At 50.3% G+C, this 12762-nt stretch overlaps 2 protein-coding genes across 2 annotated transcripts; both read left to right on the top strand.

Moving 5' to 3' along the window:
- The first annotated feature begins 4739 nt into the window (after positions 1-4739).
- Positions 4740-6676, top strand: LOC109783648 (ETHYLENE INSENSITIVE 3-like 5 protein). Its single transcript, XM_020342244.4, has one exon. The coding sequence runs from the start codon at positions 5036-5038 to the stop codon at positions 6410-6412; it is 1377 nt and encodes a 458-aa protein (XP_020197833.1). The 5' UTR covers positions 4740-5035; the 3' UTR covers positions 6413-6676.
- A 2761-nt stretch (positions 6677-9437) lies between these two features.
- LOC141043067 (uncharacterized) lies at positions 9438-10562 on the top strand. Its single transcript, XM_073511985.1, has one exon. The coding sequence runs from the start codon at positions 9438-9440 to the stop codon at positions 10560-10562; it is 1125 nt and encodes a 374-aa protein (XP_073368086.1).
- The last annotated feature ends 2200 nt before the right edge of the window (positions 10563-12762 follow it).

Below are 12762 nucleotides of genomic sequence, written 5' to 3'. Positions count from 1 at the left end.
CATTATTATTGTGGACTAACAATTTACCTTATTTGTATTTTCGAGTATCCCTGGGATGGTTCTACCTCCTGGATACCCATTACTATTATTCTATATAAGCCCTTTATGTGGTGTCGCCTAGACGCCCGACTGTGGCACGCACTGTCTTTTATTTTCTGTTACAAGCCCTTTATGTGGTGTCGCCTAGACGCCCGACTGTGGCACGCACTGTCTTTTATTTTCTGTTATAAGCCCTTTATGTGGTGTCGCCTAGACGCCCGACTGTGGCACGCACTGTCTTTTATTTCCTGTTATAAGCCCTTTATGTGGTGTCGCCCCGACGCCCGACTGCGGCATTATTATTCTTGCAGCTTCCTCTCGAGGAGTCATTCAGACCCTCGTTTGGCACCCAGTATGTTATTTTTGGTTATTATTACCCACATGCGTGCATCATGAATATTTTGTTTATCTCGTGACTGACGTTATGATCATAGAATATTCTCGGAACTTGATTTTCCCTTGATATATTATACCCGTGTTCTTGATGTTTTGCGAGTACATTCAAACGTACTCACTGGCTTGTCCCTGGCTATTGTCTTGGCCAGATTTTTCTTGCACGGAGCAGAGTGTTACGACGACGGCCCCGGAGCCTACGCAGTGTTGTCAGCAGCCTCGCGAAGATAGGAGTTATCCTGGTCAGCTGTTCTTGTGGGAAATGGAGTCCCATAGACGCAGATGAACCTCGACCGCTTCCGCCATCAACCACTAGAAAACCAAATGTTGTACTCCTAGGCCACAATGGTCTTGTACTACATATTTTTGTACTTGCTTGGATTTTCTTGTATCAAGTTGGTGCCTCATCAGCTAACAGTAATCCTGGGGCTGGTGAGCACAACGGCCATTTTCTGGGGAATTAATATCCCGAAAATCCGGTCATGACACTTCACCTCTGTGATGACGGTAAGTTTCTAGTGTTTTCTTAACAAATGCATAATGACCTATACTTAGCTTTATTTTCTCCAAAATGCTTACCATAATGACCTAAACTTAGCTTATTTTCCTCCAAAATGACATAATTAGCTTACTTAGCTCCAAAATGATCCATTTTACCTTAGTTAGCTGGAAAACGATCTATACTTAGCTTTGTTTACTCCAAAATGACCTAAGTTAGCTATAATATGCTAAGTTATCTCTAATATGCTTAGTTACATAGGTTTGCTCAATAATGACATACACTTAGCTTACTTATGTAAAAAATGGCATAATTAGCTTACTTAGGTTTGAAATGGCATAACAACCTTGGTAACCTCATATATGTCACATACTTAGCTTATTTTCCTCAAAAATGACATAATAAGCTTAATTAGCTCCAAAATGATCAATATTACCTAAGTTAGCTCCAAAATGACCTAAGTTAGCTCTAATATGCATAGTTACCTATGTTAGCTCAATAAATACCTATACTTAGCTTACTTATGTCAAAAATGGCATAATATGCTTAGTTAACTCAGAAATGGCATAATTACCTAGGTTATCTCAATAATGATCCATTTTACCTAAGTTAGCTCCAAAATGATCCATTTTACCTAAGTTAGTTACAAAATGATCCATTTTAGCTTGGTTAGCTCCAAAATGATCCATATTAGCTAGGTTAGCTCATAAATGATCCATTTTACTTAGGTTGGCTCCAAAATGATCCATTTTACCTAGGTTAGCTCCAAAATGATCCATCTTAGCTAAGTTAGCTCATAAATGATCCATTTTACCTAGGTTAGCTCCAAAATGATCCATTATACGTAGGTTAGCTCCAAAATGATCCATTTTACCTAGGTTAGTTCCAAAATGATCCATTTTAGCTAAGTTAGCTCATAAGTGTCTTTTTTACCTAAGTTAGCTCATAAATGTCTTTTTTACCTAAGTTAGCTCATAAATTTCATATACTTCTTCTTCTTCTTCATTTTCTTCTTCTTCTAATCTTCTTCTTCTAACTTTCTTATTTCCCATTTTGCAGATTTCATTCACTTCAAGGAAGCTTGCATTGATGGAGTGCTTGCTATCTCTTTCTCTGTTCCTTTTGTATCGATGAACTATGCATATATCATCTATTTGCTGTGAAAATGCTTGAATATAAGAAAGACAGAAAAAAGAGGCAATGCAGCCTCTTTGCCGTCTGCCACCGACGGCAAAGGGGCCTTTGCCGTCTGCCACAGACGGCAAAGAGGCCACGTGGCAGCAACCTGTCCAATCTGGGAGCTATACCATTTGGTTACTTTGCCGTCTGTGGCAGACGACAAAGGATGTGGGCGTTTGCCGTCCGCTGGCAGATGGCAAAGGCTGTCGTTAGCCACCTAACGTGGCTAACGCCTGTTATTTACTATCCACATTCTTTGTCATCTGCCACACACGGCAAAGGTTCTTTGCCGTCCGCTTTGAGAAAGCAGACGACAAAGAACCTATTTACCATAGCGTTCTTTGCCGGGCAGCTTTGCCGTCGGTGGCAGACGAGAAAGAGGTTTGCCGTCCATTTTTGGTACCTTTGTCGTTAGCCATGGCAGACGGCAAAGAAGCTAATTCCTGTAGTGGGGTTCCATAAGGAAACTAAGGTATATTATGGACTCCTTTTAATAGAGAACCGGAACAAAGCATTAACACATAGTGAATACATGAACTCCTCAAACTACGGTAATCACGGGAAGAATCCCAATTTCTGTCACTTTGGGGTATGCGGATCATAACACGTAATAGGTGCATACAACTTGCAAGATAGGATCAAAAACATAAATATATTAGTGAAAACATATAGGGTTCAGATCTGAAAGCATGGCACCCGGGCACTACTAACAAGCATTAAGCATAGCAAAGTCATAGGAACATCAATCTCAGAACATAGTGAATAATAGGGATCAAGCCCTAACAAAAATAACTCGATTACATGATAAATATCATCCAACCCATCACCGCCCAGCAAGCCTGCGAAGGAATTACTCACTCCTGGTGGTGAGCATCATGGAATTGGTGATGTAGGACGGTTGTTGATGAGGACAGCGCCGAATCCCCCTCTCCGGAGCCCCGAACCGACTCCAGAACAGCCCTCCCGATGAAGAACAGGAGGTGGCGGTGGCTCTGTATCGTAAAACGCGATCATTCCTTCTCTTAGATTTTTTTTCTTGATGAATAGGTACTTATGGAGTTGGAGTTAGGGTTGCGGGAGCTGCCAAGGGCCCACAAGCCTGCTAAGCGCTCCTTGGGGGTGGGCGCGCCCCTGGGCTTGTGGCGCCCTGGTGGCCCCACTCTGGTAATTTCCTTCGCCAATATTTTTTATATATTCTGAAATAATTCTCCGTAAAGTTTCAGCTCAATCCGAGAACTTTTATTTCGGCACAAAAACAACACCATGACAATTCTGCTGAAAACATCGCCAGCCCGGGTTAGTTCCATTCAAATCATGCAAATTAGAGTCCAAAATAAGAGCAAAAGTGTTTGGAAAAGTAGATACGTTTGGGACATATAAGTCAGCGCCGTGAGTGGCCTGGCCTTTGGACAGATCTGATCTGGTCGGTGCGGCCTGATCGCTGCGCGGCGGCTCAGATCGATGGCGACCCGTGCACACGATGCTAGATGGAGGTTCGTCGAGCGGATCCAGGTGAAAACCTCGTTCTTGGCTTGTTGCCAAGTCCGGCGATGACGACACTCTTTTGTGTCTTAAAGGCATCGCCATGGAGAAGCTCCATACCTCTATCCGCTACCTTCGGGGGAAACCCTAGACAGTAGATCGGATGACAGCGGCGCTCTAGTGTCGTTTTCCCCTTGGGGCGTCATTCTTGGAGGTGTACACGGGGCTCGAGGGACCAGTGGACGGCTTCTTCGGTGGAGCGGTGCTTCATCTTACACATTGATGGCGGCGGATCTCGGCGGCGTGGCGCAGTGGAGGATCATCGTCTGATGCGTGAAATTGGACTCACGTAGGAGGAGGACGTTGTCTAGCGTCATGGTGGCTTCGATGGCAGAGAGGCCTAGCAAGGTCGGTGTGTTAGTTTCTGCTCTGAAGATGGATTGGTGGAAGACGGCGGCCACGACACATGAGAGTGTGTCGGACCAATTTGTACCCCAAATCCAGTATGTGGCTTGGTTGGGGCCTCCGGCTTTAAATGTTAGGCTTTGGTGCGATGTCTGTTTGGTATTAGGCTCGGAGTGTCGACACCCCTTCATCAAGTGGATAGAAGTAGCGACAATTGTTGCTAAGATGGTGGCTTTAGACTACCTGATGTACTACTTTATAAGGTCTTTGTGAATAATTAATAAAATGGTTGCATGCATCACCCAGATGCAACTCCTTTTTTAAACAAAGTATATTTTTGATTGAGCCAACTATGGTAGTAACTTAACAGTTAGGGTTCTTCGAAGACAGGACTTCGAAAATAAAATATGCATTTGCATTTGTTTTATAATAGTGTCCACAAAACAATCAGGTATCCGATAATTAATGCAATACCGTCCAGCAAAGTGATCTTTCTTTTATGTTTATAGAAACATGACTAAGCTATCTGTGTTTGCTGGTTCATCCCTAGCTTGTCTTTTTAAGAGCAAGTATGTGTCCCGCTTGGCTACCGCTACTTAGAAAATTTGCATGGTTGCACGCATACCTGCTCACCCGGCCGCCACCACATGCATCCACACGAACGCATATCAAAACCATACACGTAAACGCCTAAACAAAGTGAGACCGGAACGGAGCAGAATATTTTGCCGGCATTTTTCGATCCATATCCAAACCATGTGCGCACGCCCGCTAGCTAGCTCGCCTAGAGCATGGAACACGAAGGCAGCACGCGCTAACACAGAAACATAGAGCTCAAATTCCCGAGACACGTCCTTTGGCCAGATTCATGGCATGGGCTCGTAGCCACGCCACGACATCACCCGCCCGCCGGCCCGGGCGGCCACTGAATTCTCCTCGACTGGCCACGTCGACCGCGGGCGGCGGGCGCGCATATAAATAGTTCGCCGGTGCAACCATTCGTTCGTCATAGATCTTGTGCTAATTATCAGTTACTCCATGGATAAAGGCATTCACGGCAGGAGCCCTCTTTCTGCAGAGTCGGCCGGCATGGAGCACGGGGACGGACTCGGCGGTCCAGACCCTGGCGGGCAGCAGCGGGAGGAGGAGGAGATCAGTGACTCCGAATCAGGCTCTGAATCGCTCGAGATCTCCGACCTCAAGAAGCGCATGTGGAAGGACCAGATGCTGCTCACGAGGCTCGAGGGCCGCGCCGGCGCCAGGGGCATGGCGCCGGCTCCAGCTGCCCGCGCATCCTCGTCGTCATCGTCGGGCCAGGAGGAAACCCCCGACGTGCGGTGCCGCCGCAAGGCCATGCTGCGGGCGCAGGACGGCGTGCTCCGGCACATGCTCAGGATGATGGAGGCCTGCAACGCGCGCGGGTTCGTGTACGGCGTCATCGACGAGGCCGGCGAACCCATGTCCGGCTCCTCCGACAGCCTCCGCGGCTGGTGGAAGGAGAACGTGAGCTTCGACCGCGCCGGCCCAATGGGCCTGGCCGGCCCCATGGGCGAGAGCCCGGTCGCCCTGGCCTCCTCCCTCCATCGTCTCCAGGACATCCAAGATAGCACGCTCGGATCCGTGCTCTCCGCGCTCATCCAGCACTGCGAGCCACCGCAGAGGAGCTTCCCGCTGGAGCGCGGCCTGGCGCCGCCGTGGTGGCCGACGGGGCACGAGCCCTGGTGGGGCACGCAGGGCGAGATGCAGGCCCACCAGGGCGTGCCGCCGTACCGGAAGCCGCACGACCTGAAGAAGGCGTGGAAGATCTCCCTGCTCAGCGCGGTGATCAAGCACATGAGCCCGCGCTTCGACCAGATGCGCAAGCTCGTGTGGCAGTCCAAGCGGCTGCAGCAGAAGATGAGCGCCAAGGAGTCCGAGACCTGGTCCAAGGTGCTTAGGCAGGAGGAGAAGCTTAGCAGCCGGCTAAAGAGCTCGCTGCGGATCACGCCGTTCGATCAGGAGCACGCGGATGAGGACGAGGACGACGAGGAGGAGGGGAAGAAGAAGAAGGTTGGGAAGGAGAGGGACGACGATGGCCTGGAGAGCGTTGTGCGCGGCGCGCAAGACAAACGCAAGCGCGAGATCTCTCGCAGCGGCAGGTCGGGTGGGAGCGGATCAGAGCTGACCATAATGCTGCCGGATCAGCTCGCTACTGCGATCACAGAGGAGAGCCGGAGCCCGATCGACGAGCTCATGAAGCTGTACTATGGCTGCATGCAGGGTGTCGAAACCTATGGTGACCGGGAAAAGGACGATCTGACGCCGATGCATTCCGTATTGCTGGGCGGCATAGATGAGGTGGCGCAGGATGTGCTCTATGATATCATCGGGAGCTGCCCTGAAGTAGATCATGTGCTGCGCTTAATGGGAGAGTGACATAGCCACGCAGTCAGTTGTCCTACCTATGTCTATGTTATGCACGGTTATTAGTTAGGAGTATTATTGAATACTTTTACTGCACTATTTCCATGTTGGGATTGCTTTTTCGTTTTGAGATGTTGGTATTGTTAGTTAGGGAAGGGTATTTCATATGTCATGAAATACGGCGTATGATCATTTCTCTTATGTGACAACTTTGTACTAAATCAGTGACACTTATTGTGGGGTGGAGAGAGTATATAATTCACTTGTAGAACAAAACTTCATTTGTGCTAGTGGCCCGGGAATTTTGTGCTGAATTGAATATTGTAACATATGCAATCCAAACAATGTTTGCCTTGTCTTTGAGTGGTTTCGAGCAGATGTTTATGCAAGTGGTTGACGATCAGATGTTGTCTTCCGGTGGGGCAACGCAGATGTAGGCACCGATGGGGATGAGGCTGTCCCCGGACCGGCCAAAGAAGGCAGCCACAATGTTGCGGTTGCCATTTTTCGGCAGTGGCATGCTGAAGGCGGGCTGAGCGGGGCATCATAGGGTCCGTACTCTGAGTGGTTCGTCGATAGTTTGAGGGAGGTGACAAGTTAGTCATCAGTAGTGCGGCTGATGTGGTTCACATATTCGCCTTGAGTATCAAAAATTGCACGCAATACAAGAAAAAAGACAAGTGCAAGAGAAGGATAGAGCAGAAAGGAAATCAGGAAGGTAAGGAACAATGGCTTCTACTACCCAAAACCTATCGCCAACCTTGATGCAGAATACGAAATTCGAACACACCATTCCGTCCTCCCTTGCCTTGGACAAAGTTGTTTCAAAGACAATGACTACATTTGATCCCATGTCAAATCTTGCTATTTGAAAGTGTTGGGACGATTAGAACTTGATAGCGAGACAACAGCTTAAGGGCATCTTTAACACAGACCTTCAAAACAGCCGGAAATGTTCGGACTGAGGTGTTCAGACGCTGCAAGCCATCCAACAATCCAACACGGCACCTCATCGGTCCGCGGATGCATGCGTTTGTCTGAAATGTTCACCGTATATTACAAAAAAAGTTCAGCGTGCATGCATATAAAAATGTCCATCATATACTGTATTACAGAAATGTTCAATGTATAGATAAAAATTGTTCAAAATAAAAACCGTCCGATAATACCGGGCACTACAGGGAACCGGTCGCTACAGTGTTGGACCGCAGTGAAACCAGTTCATTACGTTGTTGGTGTTGGAAACCGGGGCGACCGAGTGTGGCGGCGGCCTCGTGCGTATCGCACGGGCTAGCCCCTCCCGTTTCCCCCAGTTTACGTTAAGTGGGTACTTATCCCTTGACCCCTACCCCCTATATAAAGCAACGAGGAGTCATCATTGTAATCCCTGATCATTGATTAATAAAGCTGGTCTCCTCCATCTCTCTGTGTCATTTTTACTTTCGCATACTTCGACTACTTCGTCTACGACGCTCGCTCTCGCTCCGCAACCTCGGACCGGACTCGCCGGCGGAGTTGCGGAACACGTTATCAGCACGCTTCGCTCCATCAACTCTCCGTCAAGCCTGCGTCAAGCCTGCATCACGCAGGCTTTCGTCGATCCCGCGGAGGTATAAGATCCGATCCCCACTTTTTGCAAAAATGGATTCCTCTCGTTCCTACGATTCCGTTTTTGCGATTAGATTATTATTCGGATTTGATCTACCTATGGTGCGGATTTTCTCCCAAGAACCGAGCGGACGAACACGTCGCCGACCAATGTCGATGTTCTTGGACTACGAGGGACTTGTTGACTGCACTATAGGGAGTCGGTACAGATCGCGACCCCGATGGCCGCGGTACCGCCGCCAAAGCACCAGATGTGCCATGCGCCGTCGGAGTTCCGGACGAACACGACGAAGATCCGCATCCCGAGGCCGGCGTCCGGATGACGCCGTACCAAGCACGCCGCGCCGCGTCCTGCTGACGCCGCCGCCGCCGTCTCGATGGCCGGCTCGACGCCGCGCCGTAGTCGCGGTCGTCGCCGTCGCGTGGCGTGGCCGCCACAGTCGCGCCGGTCGTCGCCTCGGCCGAGCCCGTGCACGGCCGGCTGCCGTCGCCGGGGCTCGAGCTGGCCGCGCCGTGCCCTGCCTCTGGCCGCACCGCGCCGAGCCTCTCGCCGCGCCGGGGCCGAGCCGTAACGTCGCGCCGAGGCCGCGCGCCCCGATGGCCGCCGTCGCCGCGTGCTGTGGCCGAAGCCGCCGCAGCCGCGTGCCGTGCCGTCGCGCCGAGGCCGCGCGCCCCGATGGCCGCCGTCGCCGCGTGCTGTGGCCGAAGCCACCGCAGCCGCGTGCCGTGCCGGCCGCTGTCGCCGCGTGCCGGGTGCCGCAGCCGCCGCCGCCTCGCGCGCGCTGGCCTGGTCGCGGTCGCCGCGCGCCGTACCCTCGCGTCGCGGCCCGCCGCCGCGCCGTTGACCACCGGCCCCTTTTTCCCCCGGTCGTCGCGCCCCGCTGGCCGGCTCGGCTGCCGCCGCCATGGCGTTGTTCGGGCGCTAGGGTAACCCTAGCGTCGCCCCCCTGGTGGGCAGTGCAACGCCCTGGGCCGGCCTGCTGGGCCTGGCTGGACCGGCCCCCTGGTGGGTTTTTCCTAAAAAAAAGGGGGGAAGGCGCTGGCTGCTGGGCCCAGATGGGCCGCGCGCCGTGGGGATCCAAACAAAAAAAACGGTGGCGCCGGCTGCAGCGCGGCGAATTGCGTTTTAACCCCTGGAATTGTCTGTTTTCGCTGAAAATGCGTATTTAGGCTTATAAATGCCTACGGAATTCAATTTTTGGGCTAGTTTTCACATACTAGATGCGCTTAACATGCTATCTTTTGTAACATGATATTATTGTATGATTTTACTGATGTAGATTAATTGTTTAGCACTCTTAATCATTTAGTAAGTCATATGATAGCATGTTTTAAATATTGGAACGCCATTTTATTGAATAAGTTTATCAACATCGCTTTGTGCAAAAGATTACCTGCTGTAATCTCATGATTTTTGCATAAATCGCAGATGGCCGGAATTGTCCACAAGGAGTTTCCTGAGTTGGCCCAGACAGGGCTGAACTACCTGTCATGGTCCTCGGACTGCGAGATTTTTCTCCAGGGCAAAACCCTCCTGAGGGCGATCGGTAAGGGGGCCCAGCTGGCCGTCACTGATCCCAAGTTCGAGACTGAGAATGCGCAGGCTCTGCACTTTCTCCGTCATCACCTGTCACCTACTCTGAAAGATGAGTATATGGCTGAGCGCAGTGCTTCTGGCCTTTGGACCGCTCTTAAGCAGCGGTTTGAGCGGCTGAAGTACACTGTCAAGCCACGTGCAGAGGCAGAGTGGATCCGTCTGAGGTTTGCGGACTTCAAGACGGTTGGGGAGTACAATTCGGCTCTGCACCGGATTTGTACGACTCTTCGGTTGTGTGGTACTGAGATTACCGACTCCCAGAAGATTGAGAAAACCCTATCCACTTTCCACCCCGACGCGGTCCAGTCCTCACGGAACTACCGCCAGGGGAACTACACGAGGTATTCAGAGTTGATTGACGTCCTCCAGGTGGCGGAGGCGCAAGACGAGGTTCTCAAAAAGAACTTTGTCGCGCAACCACTTGGGGGGAGTTCTCGCCAGGAGGTGAACGCTCTCAAAGTCCGCAAGCCTCAACAGAAGAAGAGGGGCCGGAAGGGCAAGAAGAAGGCCCCTCACCCTCCCGCCCCGGCTAAGAAGAACAAGCCGGGCAAGGGAGGGCAAAGGCCTCAGGACTGCTTCCGTTGTGGCTCGGTGGAGCATTTCTCCCGCCAGTGCCGCGCACCACAGGAGGTCGTTGATGCATATAAGGCTCGGAAGGCACGTGAGACGCACCTCGCCTTGGTTCAGGAGGGAGCTCCACCGGCGCCCATGGCGGCACCCGTGATGATTGCTACTCCCCCTGCTGCGCCTGTAGAGGCGACCCCCGTGGTGCCCATCGCGGCAGCTTTGGCGGTCTCTACCGACGCCCACGTCGCCATGGAGGTTGACCACCTGGCCGCCTCGGCGGCGCCGCCACTAGACATTGATGCTGCCTCCAAGATAATTTCTGAGGAGGATCAGCTCACTAGTACGGAGATTGCGGCGGAAGTGAATGGCTTCTTCACCGAGTCCACTTAGCATACCTCTTTGGTTATCACGATTCCGTGCTTTGATACAATAAAATTGAATAAATTCGATTTGGTTGTAAGCTCTATGAGAGCATAAACTTATTCTTTACTTTGGCGATTGGATGACATTTATTCATTTATTCCATTATTTATACATGATAGCATGTTATGTTCTGAGATGTGTGCATTCATTTTTAATGTATTTTCTTCCTCATTACATTAATTAGATGTCATATTTTAGAACGCGTGTGGCGCCCGAATGGAGGAAACGTGCCTTGCCGATAGCGCCACCACTCATACCATTTTACGAGAAACTAAGTACTTTGAGTCCATTAAAAAATCTCCGGGAAGTATTATGACAATCGCCGGCTGCGGTTCTCACATAGTTGGCTCCGGACGAGCCACTATTATACTCCCCATGGGAACAACTTTGATCATTAATGATGCGTTGTTGTACCCGGAGTCGACTCGTACTCTTTTGAGCTTTAGAGACATCCGCGCTAATGGTTTCCATGTTGAGACCGATGATGAAAACGGCAAGGAGTGCCTATTCATCACAAAGCGGGATGCAGGTGGTAAACATGTTATCGAAAGGCTTCCTTCGTTTGACACAGGGCTATACTACACTAAGATAGTAGCACCGCCCGTGTACACTACCCTCAAGACCGTCTTTAGAAGCTCTGAACTCTTCTGCCTCTGGCACGATAGGTTAGGCCACCCCGGACTTAGGATGATGAGAAATATAATTAACAACTCGCATGGCCATAATGTTAACGTGAAGAACTTCCCGAATCCTGATGATTTCGTGTGCTCCGCATGCGCTAAGGGGAAGTTAGTCATTAGGCCATCACCCCTCAAGGTGAGGGATGAAATCCCCGCGTTCTTGGAACGTATCCAAGGGGACATATGCGGTCCAATTCAGCCCCTCAGGTGGCCGTTTCGGTACTTCATGGTGCTCATTGATGCTTCCTCTAAATGGTCCAATGTTTGCCTGCTGTCAACAAGGAACCATGCCTTTGCAAAATTGATCTCACAGATCATACAAATGCGGAATAATTTCCCGGATTATCGTATAAAGTCTATTCGAATGGACAACGCCGGAGAATTTACTTCAAAGGCGTTCGATGATTATTGCATGGCAATGGGAATCAAAGTTGAGCACTCGGTACCACATGTTCATACACAAAATGGACTTGCCGAGGCATTGATTAAAAGAATTAAATTCATTGCCCGACCGCTCCTTCAGGGTTGTAATTTACCAACTACATGTTGGGGCCACGCGGTGTTACACGCGGCTAATCTCATCAACTTTCGACCATCGGCCTACAACATCCACTCTCATGACCCGCGCACTGCTGAGACTGAGAGAGAAGTCCAAAAGATAATAGATTTGCTGTCTTTAGCAAATCAACTGCCCGACCACTTTAGTGACTTAAAGACTGTGACAAAATCGCATGTGCACGCGCGCAATGCACCGGAAAGGGTTGAAATACCGAAGAAAAATGATGGTATGCCCGCTCCCGTCCAAAGGCCTAAAAGGACGAGAAATCCGGCTTCTCAAATCCCAAGTACTCGGGGACGCCCGACGAAAAAGGATAAGAGAGATTTATCACAGCCTGTCGCCAAAGTACCCCAAATTGAAACGGGGAGCCAGTCGAGACCTGGCACAAGTACGGAAAATTCAGTGCACGAAATTCCGGACTTAAACTTTCCCATAGAGGAAACACCCAGCGGAGATGTGAGCGCACACATCGGCGCGGGAAATCTAAAGGACCTTGCTCCCATAATGGGAAATTTGGTAGAGCAAGTGTTTGCGCCTGATGCGCTCCATGACGAAATGGCCATAAATTATATTTATACGGGGGAGTCCCTGAACCGAGCAACGGTGATTATCGACATCAACTTTGCTATGAAAATTGCCTCAATCATAGATCTTGACCCTGAGCCTAACACGCTCGCTGATTGCAAGAAAAGGTCGGATTGGAAAGATTGGCAGCAGGCAATTACTGCCGAATTATTATCTCTCAACAAAAGGAAGGTGTTCGGACCAGTTTGTCGAACTCCTCCCCACATTCGCCCTGTTGGCCATAGGTGGGTTTTTGTTCGAAAGAGAGATGAAAATAATAAGGTAGTACGGTACAAAGCAAGGCTCGTTGCTCAAGGGTTCACTCAACGACCAGGTGTTGATTTTGAGGAGACTTATTCCCCAG

Source organism: Aegilops tauschii, chromosome 3 (genome assembly GCF_002575655.3).
Source record: "Aegilops tauschii subsp. strangulata cultivar AL8/78 chromosome 3, Aet v6.0, whole genome shotgun sequence".
NCBI classification, from domain to species: domain Eukaryota; kingdom Viridiplantae; phylum Streptophyta; class Magnoliopsida; order Poales; family Poaceae; genus Aegilops; species Aegilops tauschii.
Note: the sequence above shows the minus strand (reverse complement) of the source record. Positions and strands in the feature narration are given on the sequence as shown.

Excerpts from the sequence above, each read along its gene's own strand:
- LOC109783648 (XM_020342244.4), top strand. The coding sequence starts at position 5,036 with ATGGATAAAGGCATTCACGGCAGGAGCCCTCTTTCTGCAGAGTCGGCC.
- LOC141043067 (XM_073511985.1), top strand. The coding sequence starts at position 9,438 with ATGGCCGGAATTGTCCACAAGGAGTTTCCTGAGTTGGCCCAGACAGGG.